General features: G+C 34.2%; 1 protein-coding gene across 1 annotated transcript in view; it reads left to right on the top strand.

The window, feature by feature from the left end:
* The window catches only part of LOC105265778 (cadherin EGF LAG seven-pass G-type receptor 1), a 56,859-nt gene that overhangs the window by 21,353 nt on the left and 12,956 nt on the right, over window positions 1–22,550 (top strand). The window contains exon 3 of the mRNA XM_011303487.1: window positions 13,776–13,881. Coding sequence (XP_011301789.1) covers window positions 13,776–13,881 — 106 coding nt within the window. The remainder of the gene's footprint in view (window positions 1–13,775; window positions 13,882–22,550) is intronic.

Below are 22,550 nucleotides of genomic sequence, written 5' to 3'. Positions count from 1 at the left end.
AGGGGCAATAAAATAAATCATAAAAACGGAACGAGGGAATTTATTTACGAAAGAAGATGAGTTATTGAGTTATCAATGTGATGAGCGAGAGGAAAAATTAATCGTGAGACTTACGCTGATGTCGCAAGAGTAATGATTTGCCATAAAGAATATGAATTTGCGGGTAAAAATTATATTACTTTTGGGTGAGACTGTCACTAAAATATATTTTGCCTCCGACTGGAAGCATTGGAATCTAAATTTCCTATTTTTTGTGTTACTTCGGCTCATTACGACTCAAAAAATTGGAAAATATAGTTTGTGAAGTGTCGGGTGTGTATGTATGTATTAGATAACGCCATTTTATTTTTATTCCGATTTTATGGTTTAAATTTATTAACTGCCACTTTAACACACGATTATTATTTACTAGGGTAATTTTTCAAGTAAATTTCATTTGAACTGATACCGAGAGGAAAAGCTAACCATAAAGTGTACCTTCTGGAACGTAATTTACGATTTCGAGAACGTAACTCGTGATTTTAAAAGCCGTAAATTGCAATTCAGTAGTGAAGCTGGTACAGAGTAAAAAGTCTAGTTTTTGGAAAATATCTCTGAATGTATAAAAGGAATGGAAAAATTTGTTTCGACACCTTTTTTGTGCAGCGCAAAAAAAGAAAAAGAGAGAAAGCCGGTAATGATAAAAATTTTGCAATCTCGTAAACTTGGAAATATTTTGCGATTACCATTTTCGTATAAAATCTCATATTTAAAAGAACCGGGCAAAATGGGACCCTTGAGCCTTTTTAATTCATTCCCAGTCTACCATTTTTCAAAAAATGTTGGAAATAGTTTAAAAGTGGGGAATTGTTTATTAGGGAATGTTTATGGCGAATAAAATTTTTTCTTTTAATTACACCGTTGTTTTCTTCCTTTCTTGATTTTTCAACATTCTTAAAAAATACACCATCTTGAACTACTTATTTTTCGCTTCTGATCAACGATACCGTCACTTAAATTTTTCGAGTCAACTCCGTAATCGGTAAGTGAACTGAAAGTTCCGTAATTTTTACTAAATATTTCTCTCCGTGTACATGAAATAAATAATGCACTGCATTTGTTTTCTATTTTACTATAGCAATAGTAATATCATAGTAAATGGTATCAGCGGTTACTAAGTATTACTATGACCATGGGAATAGTTATAATGGAAAATCATAATGATTATCATGGCACATAGTGACTTGTTGCTGATTAAATTTTTTATCCACGTAGTAATAGTTAGCATTTGATTGTGGTACTATGACATTCGCGCATTGTAATAATAACTATGTCGCAATAACTAGCATTACTATAACATTTAGTAGTCATTACCAAATATTAGGAAACGTTACTATGAATATCGGAATAGTTACTGGGTATATTGAATTGGTACTATTGAATCTTTTAATGATGCAATGCCTTCTGGACATGGCAATAATTAGCATGTTGTATAGTAACTATCACTGTATTAAAGTTATTACTATTATCATGACATTTATAAATTCTTAGTATGGTTCATAGTAACCGTGACCATAGCATATAGTTTTTATGGTACATAGTAATTGATAGCATGTGAGATAGTACTATATGACGTTTTGGGTAAATGACACAAAAGAAAATTACTATTTAGAGATTACTCTTTCACTCCGGTTAGAGGCATTTTCTCCTATAGCCTTGGTATAGTTTTTACTATTTACGTGAACGAACGCGCGTTACAGCGCGTTGTAATTCAAAAAATCGGGATGAAAAATTGGTAATTTAAATATTGGAATGTTCTGAATCAGATTGATCGGCTAAATGTACCGCTTTTAGATTTTATTATTATTCAGTGAATTACAAATTTTCATATTCATGCATCTATTTTTTGAAGTTTTTGGTAAAGTTAATAATATAATAGTAAAGTAAATCGGGATGAAAAATTGGTAATTTAAATGAGTTCCAAATTAACATTGACCGCCTCAGACGACTGAGCCAATGAGGAATAAGCGTGACAGACTTTCGAGATATCGATGGTATCGATGTTTGTCGTTTTTAGAATAGAAAATTCTCTTCGTGTTGTGACGAACTTTCTCGTTCGCTAACCTGTCCAATTTATATTTCCTACGCCCAATGCTTCAGTGCTAGAGTCAGAAAATTAATAAAATTGAATCCGAAATACCGTCCGCCTAATAATCTAATTCTAATTATTCCCAGTTTTTCCAGTTTAACCTTACAGAATTTCCTACAACAGAACTTGAATCGAGTGTTTAATTCCGACAATTTACCAGTAAAATGACAGCCGCCCCCCTCCCCCCCGAAATCAGAAGAGATATTACCGACCTTGACTCGAGATCCAAAACGCCATCTAGATGAGTAATGGTACTAACTTAATGCAAATTTTTCTCCGGGATCAACATCCCACACAAATTGAATATTATCAATATTCTCCAAAAATTCAAAATGAAAAAAAATTTATTTATTTACATGCGACTTCCTCACAGTGTATGGCATAGGAAGCGATAGTCTTCTGTGAATGATAAAAATTTCATAATAGCTATCACTTTTGCGTTATCGAATCAAACGATATCGCTCACGAGTACCTATCTACCTACATTTTAACTCAACTCCAACTACTCCGACACACAGTGCACTACTACGTCGCTGAGTAAATGGTCGTGCTTTAACTTCGTTCGCGTGTTACTCACGAGTTAATGTCATTTTAATCGGAGACTTATAGTGCACACTACAGAGTCACTACCTTGATCATCGTAAGCTCAAGAGAGGATATCCCTAGTATCGTGTTTCGATGAAAGACAATATTTCATAGAGCACTCAAAAAGTTCAAGAAGATAAGAATGAAGGAAGAAAATTTAATCCTCACCTGAAGGAGCTAATCGTTAATTTCTAGGAGAGAAAAGCTTTTTTTTTCAAAACTGAAATTTCCCGCAAATCGATTGTGTATAATAAAATAATCGATAAAAGATCTAAATCAAAGTACGGAACGTTTAGTGAACAAGTGTGTAACTGATTTATCTTTTTACCCTTTGAAATATATAACCAAATTTTTGCAAAAATTGCCACAACTTTACCAAAAATTTCGAAAAATAGATGCATGAATATGAAAATTTGTAATTCACTGAATAATAATAAAATCTAAAAGCGGTACATTTAGCCGATCAATCTGATTCAGAACATCCCAATATTTACGAAAAAAATCTAAAAAACGAGAGGATATCGGTAATAACTCAAATTCCACATCGGATTTCCCAAGTAATTCTTATTTCAAGGATATATTTTGTGAGAATGTCAATGACAGATGTATCCTTTTCTGACGTTTGATATAAGATGCATCATTTTCTTTTTCTACATTTTCCTATTTCTTCCTGAACCGATCAGATACCCGGAAAAATTATTTTTACCTCACCTTGACACATTGCTACTACACCTGAATGTCCCATGGAGATATCTCCACCTAAAACATATCCTGTGCACGTATTCCGATAAATTCATATGTATATAGAAGAGCCATTTTGCAGTGGCACTTCTAAAGCTTTTGTTTAAATGAAATTGGTGATGGTTATTCCGAATATGTCCGGGAGATATTTGCCAAGATGGTGTAACGTGTTTAGAATTTCCATGGAAGAACCAAAAATTAATGCTCTCTGTATCGAATGAAGTTGATGGAGAAGGTGAAAATTAACGACCAAGTTTTCGATTCTGAAGAGGAGTAATTAAAAATTTTCTCAACCACTAACTCATGCTCTTACACAAGCAGACAGCAATTATCCTGTCTGTAATGCTTTGGAGAAGTTTAAAACCCGGTTTACGACTAAAAGTCTACCATCTGCTAAACAATTACTGGTAATGACTGGTGGTACCCCACCCATAAAACTCCTCTTTTTACTGTTATCATTGCACGAAAGTTTGGAAAAAAATTGAGAATTTGAATGGTGCCACAAGCTATATGAACTTCGCCCATTCCTCGAGTATCATATCATACGCCTCTGGTAATTTTTTTTGTCGATACAAGATATTTCTTAGAGGGGCAATAAAATAAATCATAAAAACGGAACGAGGGAATTTATTTACGAAAGAAGATGAGTTATTGAGTTATCAATGTGATGAGCGAGAGGAAAAATTAATCGTGAGACTTACGCTGATGTCGCAAGAGTAATGATTTGCCATAAAGAATATGAATTTGCGGGTAAAAATTATATTACTTTTGGGTGAGACTGTCACTAAAATATATTTTGCCTCCGACTGGAAGCATTGGAATCTAAATTTCCTATTTTTTGTGTTACTTCGGCTCATTACGACTCAAAAAATTGGAAAATATAGTTTGTGAAGTGTCGGGTGTGTATGTATGTATTAGATAACGCCATTTTATTTTTATTCCGATTTTATGGTTTAAATTTATTAACTGCCACTTTAACACACGATTATTATTTACTAGGGTAATTTTTCAAGTAAATTTCATTTGAACTGATACCGAGAGGAAAAGCTAACCATAAAGTGTACCTTCTGGAACGTAATTTACGATTTCGAGAACGTAACTCGTGATTTTAAAAGCCGTAAATTGCAATTCAGTAGTGAAGCTGGTACAGAGTAAAAAGTCTAGTTTTTGGAAAATATCTCTGAATGTATAAAAGGAATGGAAAAATTTGTTTCGACACCTTTTTTGTGCAGCGCAAAAAAAGAAAAAGAGAGAAAGCCGGTAATGATAAAAATTTTGCAATCTCGTAAACTTGGAAATATTTTGCGATTACCATTTTCGTATAAAATCTCATATTTAAAAGAACCGGGCAAAATGGGACCCTTGAGCCTTTTTAATTCATTCCCAGTCTACCATTTTTCAAAAAATGTTGGAAATAGTTTAAAAGTGGGGAATTGTTTATTAGGGAATGTTTATGGCGAATAAAATTTTTTCTTTTAATTACACCGTTGTTTTCTTCCTTTCTTGATTTTTCAACATTCTTAAAAAATACACCATCTTGAACTACTTATTTTTCGCTTCTGATCATGAAATTCTTTATATGGGAACATTTTTTTAACAATTAAGTGTAATAAAATTCTGGAAAAACTGACATGCTGAATAATAGATTCTAACGATCGATTTTTCTCCTCATCTCCCACTGAATCTCCTGACTCATCCCATTTCACCCGAATTCCCTGTTACCCTGTGCCCCATTTTGCCCCCGTTTTACATTTTTTATATCGCATGGTCCAACCCGAAATTCGTAATTTACAATTTATAACAAAATTTTTAAAAACCGTAATTTACAAATTTCGTAATCATTTACGTTTTTTAAATCGTAATACACATTTTTAGTGTGAAACAACACAGTAAATTATAAACAATTATATTTTTGTGTTTGTACACAATAACGAAACGTCAGAGTGAATTAAACGACAAACTTTTTCTCGGTGAGAAGTGAACGACTGTTAAATGACCTGTCAATTATCTCATTTTCAACTGGTGCTCAAACTTCCGAGTTTATTTAGTTATTCATCACGTTGGATGAAGAGATGAAGAAATATTTTCGACAGCGAAGAGAAATTGAATTGTTGGTCGTTGCGACGGGTTACATGAAAAGCTACTCTTCAGGAAAATGATGCAGGTAGACGGGCAAAGCTTGGAGAGTATCGATTTCCTTCGAGATGAAGGCTCGAGTTTATCTATGATTGCAAGGGATTGTATTCATACTTGGTTAATTGTAATGGATTGCCTTATGTTATATGTATGGGAGTTTCAACAACACAGAGTTGAAGACGCCATTCTCATTCTATCTGACACAATTCAGAAACCAAGTGGTACACTAAAATCATTTCAATTTGCACAACACCGTTAGAAATTCACTAAAGATAAAATATCAGTAACAAAGTCATGAGAACTTTCAATTATGCATGTTACAATTGAATTTCAATTGACAACGGTCACTGCATTTCTCTTTCGTTTTGAAAATTCAAATAAGTCGGATTTTTCTGGGCAGTTGATGATTGATTTCTCTATAGAAGTTTGAATTTGCAATGGATTTAAAATTCAGGTAATTTATCGCCTGAATTTTTAGAATCTTCCGGGGTTTTCAAGGCCATGTAGACCTTAACATAGAGAATTACCAGAATATTCAAGAAATTAACGGAATTGTCAATGAAGAATTCTGTAGAAATTTCGCGTCACTTCGTCCTTTTTCAACATTTCAAATTTTTAACTTGGAATTTAAAGTATCGTTCTGCAATAGTGTATCAGAAATTCATGAAATTACCAATACTGTGTAATTTAATTCAATTTTAAAATAGCATCATTCATGAAATGTATCATTTATCTTAAAAATAAAATCGATATCTTTATTATCGGCTTGTTATCGGCTGTTCCCGAAAGTAATCGATTTCAAGTGAAAACATTAAAAAACTTTTTGGTAGCTGATTAAATTTTAAAAAAGTCATCTTCTGGCGTATCCTCCAAAAACCGATAGTTTTCAAGATAAATTGAAAATGCTGAAAAAAATTGATTTGAAAAGACTGCACGTAGCCGCTTGGTTGCAAAATTGCTGAGCGTATTTTCCCCATCACAAACATCGCACCTACATTCCTCCTGATTCCATTCCAAAAGCGTAAATAATCGATACGTCAACAGAATCCACGAGTAATGTCAAGTTAAAATTTACGAGTAAATCCCTCCGGAATTTCAATTACCGCCTTGGGATAAATCTCCAGAAGCCCGACCTTTGAGCGCTAAACAATGTTATTAATTAAACCGAACCATCACGATGAGATACATTCCACGATATCCAGAAAAACGAATAAAATGAATGATAGGCGAGAAGCAAAAAAAAAAAAATGTGGAGAATAACGAAGGGAACAACGTGCACCACGTTTGAGCCTTATCCCCAGTTTTATCCAGTACAACCCAAATATAATATAATCAAATTCCATGAAAAGCGTAGAGAAAGGCTTTTTGCTTTTTGCAAATTCACTCAAACGAAGAGAGGTTTATTCATTTAACCATCCGCTTACAGTCGACATTAATTCCCAATGGTTGTCTCTCAATGTTATTTCATTTCCCCCGTTCTTCACGTCATACCATTTTAGTCGCCACAAGAGATCAAATATTTACAAATGTTTAATTGAATTTCCATCGAAATACGCTTGAAAGCAAAATCTAAAACAATAGTTTTTCCCGAGACAATTTGTCCTCTCATGGTTACACACTTTTTATTTCATTCTCTTGTTCCTCGCCTTTTTTCCACGTGTCGACGCTACTCTCGTGATTTCAAAGGGACAAAGGAGTCAAGTGTATTACGGAAGAACTCAATGAAGCCTGAAACAATACGTATTGGCTATTCTTTTTGTGTGTGAGAGCTTTTTTTTTTCTTTCTCGAAAAAAGGGCAAATTTGGGGTTCTTGTTACACACTTGGGCTTTTTTTGTTGCTAAAGCTCTTCTGCGGCCCTTGCCCTAATCAAGGGGCACCCATCACTTCTTGGTCATTGAATAAGTCATATGATATGAAAGCTTTAACTGAAACCCAGGGACCTGTCTGAGGAGGGGAAATAAGTTAAGCGGGGATTAATGGATGAATTTAAAAAATAACGGGTTATTGGAGTGAACATCGAAAAACGTAAATGCAAAAAAAATTCAGCGAATTTGTATTCGGATTTTACGCCCCTGTAATTTACGTTATTTATACGTTAAATTCAATTGTAAAATCCGTTTCCACGAGCAGAAAATAATCTGTAGGGGAGTTATACCTGAAATTTCAAGTTAAAAAACTTGAATTTTTTAACTATTTTTTTTGAATAATTGAATATTCTGGTAATTCTCTATTTTTAGCCACCATGGTGCTGTAAAAATAAATGATAAAACCTGTAAAAATGCTCAAAATTCATGCAATAGTTTCCCTGAATTGTCAAACATAATTCAAACTTTCATTGAAGAGTCAATTCTATTCTATCCCACGGAAATCCCAATTTTCTTGAATTTTCCAAATGAATGAGAAATTTAGTGATCACTTATTCTTAAAATTGAATTCAAACTTATTTCATTGAAATATCTAATGACATTGTGCCTGAATTTTCAAGAAACTTTTAACAGTGTACGATTCATTAATCAGATTCGACAACAAATTCTCACATAAACAAAATTTTTTTTCTTATTTCTCATGAGAATGAATTAATAAAATGATTTTTTCGGAATGCACCTGGTGCAGTTCACAGTTTCCATTGAAGTTTTCATCAAAGTAAATCGTATAATTGAATTAAATTTTATTGAACCTAACGAATTCCTCATAATTACGTGGACGAATAACCGAGAATTCGATTGATCTCAATTGGTTTCCCTTGATTAATTCAATGAAAAAAAAAAAAAATCGGTCAAAAATTTCACATTCTCATTCATCTATTGCCACTGAACTCGCACCTCCATAATTCACAGTCCATTTCCACATAGAAATTATGTAAATTACCGGATCCGTAATTGAGTCTATTCTCTTTTAATTTCCGTCTCCCCAATTAAATCCCGAATTAAATCCAAAAACATTTGAAAATCAATCTTTAGGTAGAGCGTCGCAAAGCCGATTAAGCTGAATAAATTTCACTTCGTGCAAGCGTGAAATTCATTCCTTTTACCGCATTCATTTCTTGAATAATTCATTCTCACTTCGAAATAAAAAGAAAATAAACTGCAAAAAAACAACAGCAAAAGGGTGAAGGTAGTGAAGTGCAGGTGCCCTAGGAGAAATTCGATGGATTTCTACGTTATTGGGTGAAAGTGCCTAGATGCCATTGAATTCCCTTTTCCCCATTCCCTTTGAATTTTCCACAGCAACTTTTAATGAAATTTATTCCACCGTAATAACTAAATAAAGAAATCAAGTATTTAATTGATTTTCAAATCATCGGAATAGAAGAACAATGGAGTATTGAATTTTTCAATGACAAAAAGCTGTATAGTGTTGTCGAAGTGGAAAAGCTTTTCACTCCATAAAACACGAAAAAGGGATCCGTAACCTCAGGATATTTTAGAATTCGACCTGACCCAGTATTTCACAATCCCTCACTCTACTTGAAACACGCACCGTCAGATAATCACTCAAGCGTTAAAATTGCAATAGATATTTCATAATTTATCCATTATCTCCCATAACTCCTTCAATATTTTAACAAAAAAATAGGAATGACCGTTAAATTATTCGATGTCAACCAATGTATAAAAAAAAAAAAAATTATAATAATGGAGAGCACTCGGGTGTTTTCCCCTTGAGCCTGACGTACGTCGAGTGGTGAATAATTGATATGCTAATGACTTATGAGTAGAGTGGTAAAATGCAGGCGTGAAGACATTTTTACGATAAAATTGGACCGCGTGAAACCCGTAGAATTCTTCAGAGATGAAAATCTCTCATTTTATAGCCAATGAAAATTGTTGTGTATAATCGAGTTGGACTTAATTGGGTCGACTCGGACTGGCACGTTAGTCTGACTTGAAACGATTTTTTCTACTTAATTCAGATCGAGGCATCTTATTTTTTTTGTCAGCTTAATGAGATGAAAAATTTTTTATGAATTTTATTCTTATTTGGTATATGGTGTAAATTCAGAATTCTCTCAAGATACCAAATCTAGGACATTTATGATACGTACGCAAAGAACGTAAAGATCTGATCAAGAATGTAACGCCTTGACTCGATCTCGATTTGATGAGACGTGCAGAATCAGGGTTTGATCAAACAAAATGTTTTGATACGTATTTGATAAGCAAAATTAAATATATTGATAATTATTTTTTGATTTCGAAATAAAAAATTGAGTATTCTTCTTACATTCATCACCTTTATCAATGAATGCCTACGATAATTAATGCTGAGAAAACCTAATTATTTTTTATTATTTTTAATTTACCAACTTAATTATTTTTTCCGATACTAGGGATCAAACCCGTACGAGTACTAATCATATGCCCTAACCACTAGATTATCGTGTTATTATTATCGAGTCAACTCGGTTTTGCTTGTACAATGTATATTGGGGATATTTGTTCACTTTAAGAAACGAAAATTTACTCGATTAGAATTTCATCTATTATACTTTTAGTGATAATTAATTAATAATTGAGTCCACGTTCACCTGATCCGAACTTAGTCAGAATAATTGCTGGGACAGCAGAACTTCAGGTGAGGTTGACCTGATCAGAATCTTATTCGAATCATTGCAGGTCACCTTAATGCGAACTTGATCAAAATGACTGCAGATGGACGAATTTCAGATTCAGATCAAGCTCACCATAACAGAACCTGATTTGAGTAGTGCGGATCAGGTTGAGTAAATCGAAGACTGATCGGTTTCTTATCAATTCTGCCAGATCAGTTGAAATTGATCAGTTGAAATTGATCAAGCCTCAAGCTCAACTAACATATTTTCCACCCGAGGCGTTCCGTAATTTTTCTTGAATATTTCTCTCTACATGAAGTTTTGTATTTTTGTATTTTTGTATTTTTCCTATCACTGAGGGTTAATAATTATTATTTATCAAACCAATAGATGCGGAATTAACGATTGGCTGAAGCTAAGAAGAAATTCGATTTTAGAAAAAAGCATTCAATTTCTATTTGTAATCCGTACTAATGCCAGGATCGTTAATTTTAATTAGTACAGCGTAATATATATCATTAATTGAATCCATTTACTATATCTCAACGTCATATAATGACATGCTCAGTGGACACATGTATGTAAATATGTGTAAATACCTATTCATCCAAATTCTCATGCAACAAATATTCACAGAGAAATGAACAACCACAGACTATTTCGATAATCAAATAATAATGATTGGTGAACCGCAGTTCCAGTAGTTTCCTCCCCCCACAATTCCGCGATATCACGTGAATATATCCCGAGGCTGAATGAAATGCCCCTGTCACATGAATCTACATATATATACATATATATGCTATCCACTAATGCATTCCTATGTGTAATTATCAAGCATTGTCACCCTGATTGCTGTATCTTCGAGGTATCGACCAATACCTGATAATACATGAGTCGATTAGACACGCAAGTATTCACTCGCGTATTCCATTCAAGAGTAATTATCTCATACACAAAAATATTCTCTTGTCAATTATTTACGTCATGAAATTTCCTGATTGATCATTTTCTCACACTGAGCGATAAAATTCTTCTAATACAAAGAGATTTGCTCAGCCTGGGAGAATTATTAATTGTTGGCACGAGTGATTGCATAAATTTATGTCATTTGTTTCATATTTAGAATTGAATTAATTATGAAAATTGATATTTCTGTGATTTGATATTTCATCATCTTTACGCATCGGAAAATGTCAACGCTAATTTAGTACCAAAGCTGTAAGTTATAGGATCAGAGCATTTTTTTTCGAAAGCAGATTCTAGCTAATATCTCAGAATTCAAGAAGCCTAGACCATTTTTTGCATAAACATTTTCCATAGAACAGGATGAGAGCTACAAGTGGACAAAAACACACCCTATCATTCTACCAATGCAAGACCGCCACAAAAACAATTGTAACGCGAAGAACTTTCAAAAACGGCTTTTGAAGAATCAGTTTGGAAGTACCCGCGGAGTTGATAGTACCTTGGTGGAGTGACATCACGATTCGCTCTGAACACTTCATCCCTCCCATACAATTTTTTTACTAAATTGGCAAAATATGTGCGTGGTAATCCATTGAAGTTTAGTAGATGATTATCGGAACATAGTGAACAGGGAAATATATTCCTAAATTCAAACTTCCTCTTGCATATAAGAGGTAAATACATTTTAAACATTCTTATTTTCAAAGACTTCTTAAAGTCATAGTAAACTTTCCAACTTAACTATTGAAAAATGGACTCGATTGGGTGAACGTGTCTTGATGTTCAAGTATTTATTATAGTACTGGGATAAATCTACTTAGTACTGATAAAGAACAAACTATAAGGAGGGCCGAAGGACCTGCACCAAAACTAAATCCTACACTGAGAGAAATATTCAATAAAAATTACGTGTATTTTCCGTAATTCTGGAGCGAAATGTAGTTGTCGGAAATTTTACGGAACTGTCACGTAATTTTTATCTAAAGTCACGGAATTTTTCCGCGGTGTTCCGTAATTTTTATCTGAATTATCGGTGAAAAATAACGATACCGTCACTTAAATTTTTCGAATCAACTCCGTAATCTGTAAGTGAACTGAGAGTTCCGTAATTTTTACTAAATATTTCTCTCCGTGTACAAATGAAAATCAATCAAATTCAGTTGCTATATTTTGGACAAAACATTATCAAAAAAGTTTTTTTGCCATCAAGGTGAGTTGAATTGTGAAGTTCCATGGGGAATATCTCCCGTAAATCATTGGTCAAGGCAATTAAGGTCTAATACCCCCCTGCAAAAGTAAAAATGTCACGTCCTGTGTCAATTTGGCGGTAAACCCTGCGATGTATTTATTTCCCACTACCTGCGGGCAGAATGAATGTCCAACATAACTCGGCAAAATTCCTACCCTATTCAGCTCATCTCTAACCTAGATAAATGTAGATCATTCACATTCCCATACGAGGCATAAGGAGAAACCAATATCCATCGATTTTCCTTCCGAAAAAGCCGCAATAACTAGAACAAAACCTCAATTACACCCCAGAGGCTTTCTATTCGCATTCGCATTCCCCAAAGTGAGGAAATAAAAATGAAAGTTTTCTCACAGTAGCCTCCTCTTTCACTCCCAACTTTCCCGATCAAATAAAAAAAGAATAAGAGAAAGAAAAAAAAAACGAAAAACCAAGTAAATAGAGTGTAATGATATCCAGTTTACACCGAAGAAAATTCAGCTCAACTGAGTCTAGCAATTGTTGAGCTTTTGCGAAGGCTCACTCGTGTTAAAAGTTTAAAATACGTTATCGCCTTTTTTTCTCATGACTAAAAAAAAGAGAAATGTAAGGATGTGCACAAGAGGTTTTCTCCAAGAGTTGTGAGCCGAGTGGGAGGTTGAGAGGAGAGAGTGAGAGAGATTGATAAATTGGTACGATCCTGGGGCTATTGAGCTTATCGGATTGAACTGGCAACGACCCGGTGCAAGATTGCCTCGCTCTATACCCCAGGTGGCAAATTTATTTTACTGTCAATTTATGCTCACTGCACTTTATTCTAATGCCTTTCTCCTCAATTAACAAGAGTAAAAAAAGAAACAAAAAAGGGAGATTAATTAAAGTTTGAATTCATGAGAAACATGACATTTCGATCAATAGCATTCCACTAATAGAAAGAGTACTTTAAAAAAGAAACGCCTCAAAAATCGACTAAGAGATTTGATCTATACTTTACATCGGGAAAAAAAGCGTCGATTGAAATTCGCAACGAACTAGTTTTTGTTAGCAACCAATCTGATTCTTGAATCACTCTTTTCACGAAATTGCCAATTCACGGCACTAAATCTTCATTAGCTTTTCGAAAATTCTATTAGCAATCGAATATGCACTTGAGTCAATCCTGCGCGTGCTTTAATCAGGTAGATGCAAGTTTGAATGGCCCTAGACTAACAAAGGAATACGAGAACTATATTCAAATGTGTGCATACTTTCATCAAAGCCGGATGCTCTTGGTTCGAGTCATTTCGGGCTTGAACCAATGAAAAAAAAAAATGATTGAATAACGATCAACCGTCAATTTACCAAATCATATAAATTATGCTTCTTCAAATAGACGAATAATTGAATAATATATTATGAAAATACATTGAATTGTTTATTTCAATGTACTTTCAGTTTATTCTCGGATTTACGGAGTTTGGCTGGTACAACACTGATGAATCTTCTAGCAGCTCTCTTCATGGTACAACTTCTGTTCATAGTTGGTGTTGGTGGTGTACAGGTAAGTGCACGAGAAGGCACTGATTAACAGTATTGTACTCATTCCTGTGGTTCACCCTTGAATCCACCCAAAGCCCTTCGACTCCTCGACTTCCACTATTAACCTTGAGTTGAATCGCGGGGAAAGAGGATGGTAGCTTAATTAAATCGAGTCGGTCTCTGGTGAAATCGATCTCAACTTTGTTCTATAGGCAATCATCCATTTTCCCTCAATTCAACCGCTAGCTATTCTCTCCACTTTATCTCCGTCCTTCTAAATATGTATATGACAAAAAAAAAATTAAACCCCAACCACTCAGCAGTCACCCTGCCATGTAATTATTGGTTGAATTCGGTACGCCCAAGAGTAATGGCGTCACGATAAATTTCTATCCTCTTTTCAACGCCACCTGAATTTCTAAGACGCTTTTCAAACATTATGGACTTTCATCACGACCCTTTTTACTTCACCCTCAACTTTCACTGTTATTTATGAGGGTTCAGTGCTATTGTGGAATGGATCGCTCTTTGGAATTATATAAATTGAGGGGAATTTATTGATAAATTGAGGGGATAAACTTTACACGGTTAGTTGGAGTGATTACAACGCAGAAAATCATTTTACTCAATAAGTAAAACATGTTAACGAGAGAGTAATCGAGATCGCTGCTGTATTAAAAAGTTATTCACTTGAACTGTAGTGAAGTTGTAAATTAGGATGAGTGCATTTTTTTACTCCACTTTTTAGCCAATATTCCGAAATTGAAAGAAAATAACGATCTTTTCATAAATGTCTTTATGTACCTTTCATCCGTTTCTATAAAAAATTTTATATGAAAAATTCGTTATGTCCCTTCAATTCCAAGATATTGGCCAGAAACTAGCCTCGAAAAAATGCACTTATTTTATCATTTACCACTTTGCTACTGACTTAACAATTAAAGAGAGTTTTCATAGTAGAAAAGTTAAAATTTTTAAAAGAATCATTAATAAAATAGATCATTACAAATTATTCTCAATTATCAGGTCTATACGTCTAAGAATCCGATTCTTCATTGAAAAATCAATAATCATTTACGAAAGGCTCATTTTTCTTGGATTTTCAATATAAATGGAAAATGTATTGGACGTTTTGTACTGGAATTAAATTTAACCGCGCATAATTGAAAATTTAAATGACATTAAGATGGAAATTTCGAAAACCCTCCAACAGTATGAAAAACTGGAGATTCTAGATAATTGATTAATTATTCTGCATTCATTAAAGAAAGATATTATTTTAGGTCGATTTAATTTGCTATTCCGGACCAGTAACCGGATCAATACATCATATTATCGATCAATCGATGATCCAAGGAAATCTTTACGGGAATTTTGCACTTCCACTGAAATGACTGTATGGAAGTTGAGATGAATAAATAACTTGTTATATACATAGTACGATGTACTTATATTAGGATTACATAATAAAAAACTTCTTCACTATGTAGGTAATGTATGATCCACATGTTGACACCCATCGACTTATTTATCGAAAACCAGAAGAAAAAGCGAAGTCGCATGCACTTTGTTACTTATTAAAATTATAATGAAATTAATTTTACGGCTAGTGATGAGAGAGTGAATGATCATGCTTGAAGATAAACAAGAAGATAATCTCTCGAAACCGGTAAACCGAGCAACTTCCATTAACCTTTCTAGTATAATGACAATGCCGCATAAGAGACACCAGCCACAACATTTCTGCGACAGTTCTCCGGCGCCTCATAAAAGACTCATTAACCGAAAACACCCGTCACAAATAGCCCACTATCTGATCTCCCAGAGAAAAAAAAAAAATAACACCCTCCCTTATATACTTGCGCATCACGTAAACTTGTCCAACGTCTGGTCATAAACGACACAGAGACCATTTCATTACTCCTATAACATTCATGCCCCTGTGCACTTGATGACGTATGCATGCGTGACAGTAGAAACCCACAAGTCCCCGGGTTGCACCACATTTGCTAGAGTGCCGTCACTTCTAGAGACAGGAATGATGCTATTTACGAGTCCCACTAGGACATCCTATATTGACAAAATTCACCTCTCGTAGTTTACCAAGTCTACTGTGAGAATTATTCTATCGAAGGGGAATAACTCACGAAATCATTCAATCATTCCACGGAAAATCCCGAAAGCTCAACACAACTCATGATTTCTAATCATTGCGATTCATCAGAATCATTGAAGAAATCATAGGAATCACTCTATTTAGGAAATCACTGAACCAGAACATCCTAGAAGATTTGACTGATTGGAAGTTATGAGATTTTTTGTATACAGTCATTAAATCGAGTTCTTTAGAATGAAATATCCAATCGAGAATTATAAAAGTTATAGAATAGAACATCTTATAGAACATCGTATAATTTCCTTACGGAAATACCTGAAAGAGGATTATCAAATCAAACAGTCCCTTCTTCAATGTTCTATAGGATTTCTCATGACATTTAGAATCGCAAGTCATAGAGAAGTTATGGTGCGGAGAGAGTTGAGTCTAAGTGTCATTAGAAAATGGGGTGAAAAATGTTGGAATCCTACGGGAAATCTTATGGAGAATCCGCTCATTTCCTATACGATTTTCCAAATAGGATTTAGTATTCCCTATGAGATTTTTCCTCATCCAATGTACGATTGAATTCTCTTATAAGGTTCGATATGAGATTTCGACTTATAATACCACAAGAGCTTAAAAATTATCAGGCATTTCTCCATCGGTTCGTAGCAAACAAATGAAGATATTGGAAATGGGATATTTAAATTAATTAAAACAGAGTTAATAAACTCTAATCAGTATTTCTTTATTAAAATTGCACGAGGAAGAATACCGTCTGAACTCTACCAATGTCTCCAAGAGACCAAAGACTAGCCACAAAACCCAAGAACATTCGTCACCAAAGAAAGAACCCTACAATGGGTTCTTGTGAAACCATTGTTTATGTTTATACAAACTCTGAGGCGACTCCATGAAGCCCTCCATATCGATTCCTTATTGTAATCATCATAAATCAGTTCAATATATTTTTATGAATTTTAACTTGATATTCTAGCAGAAGGAGTCAAGTTTTTCAGGCTAAAAAATCACGAGCGCGAATTTTGAAGCTTATGTGGTATTCGAGGGATTATTTTTCCGACCCAAATGTTGGCCAATAGAATTGCACGATGAGACGAGCCTCGGTTAAAAAATAAGAATTTCATTCAATTTCAAATCTGTCAGTTTGTCGTGGGGTTAATTTGACTGGATAATGTTTTGTTTTTTTTATATAGCGCCTACCAGAGGGAGTAATATAGTATATTTCACGCCTAGGACGGAAAAAGGGAATCTGACGAATGCGACTTTATAGTCCGAGTCGGAGACGAGGATTATAACGCGCATGAGTCAGAATCACTTTTTTCGCCGTGGCCATGATGCTATTTTATGTCATTGTGGCCGAAAAAGCTTTTTTATCCGAGCGAAGCGAGGTTAGAAACGCGTTTTACCGACCGCAATGACATAAAAGAAATTATCATTCGATGATTTCGCGGTAGATTTTTCAAATAGGACTTATAAAACGCAATTTTATTATTAGATTTTTGCTCATTCAATGTTCGATTGAATTCCTTATAAGATTTCATGTAAGATTTGCATATAAGATTTCCTGTAAAATTTCGAGTGACGAAAGGTTAAAAAGACCTGAATAAAGGTCAAATGGATGATATGAAAATCGAAAAAGGTCAAACAAGGGTCGCATGGTAGTCACGTGAAAGTCATAAATCCACCAAGAAATCCTATAAAAAATCTTAGAAGAAAATCATTAAAAAACTCTGTAAGAAATGTTCTGATATTTTTTCATGTGTCAAACAATTATATTTATCCGTAAAAGGACAGAAGAAAATACGAAAAAGAAATTAAAAACAGTCATTTCACTGGATTTGATTGCAATGTTCACTCTCTTGAGAGTGAGAAGACTGAGAAAAATGGTGGCAAGTGTTGAGACAGCCTCCACCGCGCATTTCTGTGATAATACACCGCGTAAAGCCCCAGTGACCGACCAACTCCCCGGAAATTTCAAGTGGAGATTTAACTAGTTACGGAATTTCATACAATATCCAAGTGTTCTTCACCCCTAAATTTCATTCGCTGCACGGAATCTCTGAATCAAAGAGAGATCGCATATTTCTTTTATATAATTCTTTTCCCACGCGATTAAAACGGTATTAAAACTGTGCAATTATTCAGTTTGCTTCAACTTCAATCGTAAAATACATTTCCAAAAGGGTAAGATACGAGTTCTGAACAGTAATTTAAAAACGTTTTCATTTCTCTGTGTGCAGTTGTCTTAAATTAAAACTCTATGAGCCATTGCTGTGTATAATCACGAAAGAAAAACAAATAAATCCTTATTATGAAAGTAGAAACACAAAAATGAAGTTCGTCCGAGTCGAAATATCTCGAAACGCGTAAGACTAATTTTTTTTAAAACCGCCAAATTCAAAATCACGGTAATGCGCAGTAGGTCTCGTATTATTAGAATCGTGAGAAAATCAATGATTCATCTATATTTATCGAAAATCGAATATACTAGGATCAAGTATAAAAAATACTTTAAATAAATATATAATCGTGAGTACCAGAAATCGTTTTCAATATGTAGTTCGGATGAAATTCGACGGCCTAGACCTTCGAAAAGCTAAACACATGCGTCTACCCTGGTCGATGTTACCACTCTCTCTCATATTATTATGAGTACATAATCATTTCTCATTCTAAGTATATTGTTATTATACTTATCTGAAGTATAACGTGCATACTCAAATCAAGTACACGAAGAGAAATTTCCATGAAAAATTCGTACGTAAATCGCTCAAAAAATTGTCGGACTGTGCAGCAAGCATGGAACATTACAACCTAACCCCAACTATTACGGTTCAGTCCAGTAAAATTTACTGGGAGTGCAGTAAAAAATGAATGACAGATACGAAAAAAATGTACTGTACATTATTAAATCCACTGCTTCCATAAATATTTCAGCTTTTTAGCAGTACGAGGATAATCGAGGATCAGTCCAGTAAATTATGTTGCCCTGCGCAGTAAATATTCCGCGAAACTGCAGTGCTTTTTTATGAATTTCACATGACTTTGCATCAATACAGTGCAACATCCCACGTGTACTAGTACGAGACCAGTAATTTTTCGTGGATATTTCTCTCCGCGTGGAAAATATACTTGATTCAAGTATTTTTTTTCCGTGCTATATTAATAACATCTGTGGTATTACGACCTCATAAATTATAGGCATCATACGCATCGTTGAGATTTGAATTGAGAGAATATATACCTAAATTAATCGAATATTTCCGTCAAGTTCCCCTGTGTATCAACGATCGAGAGATTTTTATTTTAATTTCTCCGTCTTGTTGTGGCGCAATGAAACATTCGAGAAATATCCGATAATTTTGAAGGTCGAAGGATATTCCGAGGATTATTTTTCTCATCCCAATTTTGGTCCAATCGATATGCGGTGTTCGGTGTCTCGTGACATCTTTACATCGGTCTCAATCTTCTTATCGATTTCGTTCATTTAATTCTTCCTCAACCGCCAGATTTTTAATTAACTCATTTATTTTAGCCAGCATGTATCATCTTCTGTACCCAAATTTTTGCCAGAATCGTGGGGAATAATATGACAGGCTACAGGTTGTCACAAGGTTACGAATACTGAATACCGATTGGTCCAAATCCGGATTAAAAAAAAAAATAATTCATTAAATTTGACTTCTTAGGTTCATACAACAATGAGAATTACTGAAAAGAGAAAATTGAGAGTTCTTTCGATTTTTCAATCAGTTGAGAAAACAATTAAATCAGTGCCCAGTTTTGCCAATGGATTTCAAAATCTCAATTAGCATAAAAAAGTTACTGACAATTTATTATGAAAAACTAGATTCTATCGTAGTTCCGAGATTTGTAAGAAATTTCATAAACAATTCCGTACTCAAGCGATATCAAAATAAAGACGAACGTATGATCTTCTATTTTATGAAAGCTTTTTCCCATGCGGTTATCAGAACTGAAACTACTCAAGTACTCTGCCATTTTAATTTCTTTGTCTGCAACCTTCCAATTTACGTACTTCCTCTTCAAATCATTTTCTGACAGAATCCGCATAATTCAAAAGAATTGGCAAACATGGCAACCGAAATAAATAGGATTCCCGAGTTTCTTTCATTTTTCTTCATCTTGTTCCCTACTTTTCCCCGAATGTAACTCGGCATGTAATGTGATTACCTTCCACAACGTTTCTTTTTCCCTACTTTATTTATTCATTTTTTTTCCCCTTGAATACCAAGCAGGGAATACTCTGCAATGCGGAAATCGGTGAGGAATTTACTTTTGTCCCGAATAAAATGGTAAACCCGTAATGTATATCCACGTATTCAAAACATATGGGACAAATAGCAGGCATTGTAAAAGTCGGATAAAAATAAAAAAAACCAAATAATGTGTCGCAGGCTTCCCGACTGATAACGCGAAATACATGTGAAATTGTCAAGTACTTTTTTTTAGTACAACCGCTATAAAATCTTGCAATCCAAGCGGCAACATTTCTTGCTCATGAGAGGCCACATAAATGCATCTGATTCACGCAAAAAAAATAAATAAATGCCCTCAGTAAGGATCATTTCTACCAGAACTAAATGAATAAAATAGTTCTGAGAGATGCGAAAGAGAGGGGAAAAAATCGGTGAAAAGACGTGTAAACACGAATCTCTACTTCTTTATATGTGAAACCCTCGAAGACCCTTTTTTCGAGCGTGAGACATCGTCCGGTGTGCACGGAAATATAAAGAGGGATAAGGAAAAAAAAAAATTAAAAAAAGGGAGAAGAAAAGACGCTGTCCATGCTTGAGATTTCCCCCGAGGGTTGAACTGGCATAAAAGCTCCCTCGTAAGAATACCCCAACGATTAAAATTTCATTCGTGTCGAGCGCGTCACGATCTGTTAAAAAATTCTGTTTATACCCTTCTTCCCCTTGTACTAGCTCAGTTACTATGAAAATAAGGAAAAGAAAGAGATGAAAATCCGGTGGTTTACATGATGCACTGTCAGAGAATTATACTTCTTGGTACATGTGAAAAATCTTTAAATTTTCAACAACGAACAATTTAAATGCAATTTTTTAAAACAAACTATAATTGTTGATCTTTAAAAATATCTCGCTGTAATATTACGACTGTTTGAACATTTTTGGGTATTTTTTTAAAGTTTGTCTCTTAAGTTTGCCAGCATGAGAGTTTATACTAAAGTGCACTCACATGTTGTTACAGAGGATAACTAGAAAGGATTACACGATTAATTATCAAGCAAGAGTTATTCAGGAAAATTTCTTGGTGGATTGGCATTCTCGCTATTCTGAATCCAAAGATTGAAATAATGCCCTATTTAATAAACCTATTTTTTCGTTATTTTGGGCTATAGTATGTTTTTTTGTTTATAATCTTCTACCCTGTGATATTGTTTTTGTTATGTAACATAATATTATGCACTTGTAATATTTGAACAACGAAAAAATCACTCGAAACGTGTAAATGTCAACCAACATTTCCCTATTAGGCGTTTAATTACTACCGATTAATTACTGAATAATTTTCTAGACCATGGTGACCATCAATCGAATATTGGCTCTCAATCGAATGCACATTTTCAAAATAAAATAATCCGTACAATGAGTGCTTTTGATTCGAAATCATCTCCCGATACGAGATTATTTCTGTGATTCATCAATTCCACTGTTGTCCCATTAAAAAAAAAATCTAGTCGTGTACAGTGAATTAAGTTGAGTGCTTATCGATTGACTCCCCGCTTGAAACAATAGGTCGTTGTTACCCATGGTCAAGTGTGAAATCCCCGATAGTGGGTCATTCCCGAATTTTTTTTTTCATTTATACAGAATAAAATTTTTAATTCAAGTGGAGACGGTCTAGCTGAATTTTATGCGTTGGCATGGCAATTTACGACACGGATAACGCTGAGCTTTAGAGTACTTGCAGATAAACGAGGGAAATTCGCGGTTGAATTGACACAGACACTGGATTTAACCACGTATACGAGTTGTACCCACCAATGGATTTTCCATGTTTATGCACTTTGAGACACAGAGAATTCAAATGTACTTAAATCAACATAACATGTCAAATGTTCAGAAGACATCGATTTTAATTTATCTGGGGATCTGACAACATGGGGATTCGACAACAATAAATAACATGGAAAGAAATATTCAATAAAATTTCCCTTGGTGTTTTGTGATCGACTAGTCTAATTGTTATTACCGATTTTTCATTAATCAGAAGATGAAGTTAAAATTGCACAATGCGCGTTAAAAATGGCGTGAAAAATAATCATTTTCATTTCCATTTTTAGTTAAATTTTTTAATTGTCACTATGCTGGATAAATTTCCATTACATAAATCCAATTTACGTTTACATCTTTCAATATGGAATATTCATCTCCTTGAGAGGAAAAATTACCTTTGTTAAAGAAAAATGACTTTATACAAAAAAATACTCTCTCGCCAATGAAAAAAATCGTAAAATCTCGGAGGAAAGGAGTTTATTAAAAAAATTATCATAACAGATAGTAGTCGTGTAGCAAAGTCTCAGC

Source organism: Fopius arisanus, unplaced genomic scaffold, assembly GCF_000806365.1.
Source record: "Fopius arisanus strain USDA-PBARC FA_bdor unplaced genomic scaffold, ASM80636v1 scaffold00032, whole genome shotgun sequence".
In the NCBI taxonomy this organism is placed as follows: domain Eukaryota; kingdom Metazoa; phylum Arthropoda; class Insecta; order Hymenoptera; family Braconidae; genus Fopius; species Fopius arisanus.
This window is presented reverse-complemented; position numbering and strand designations above follow the sequence as displayed.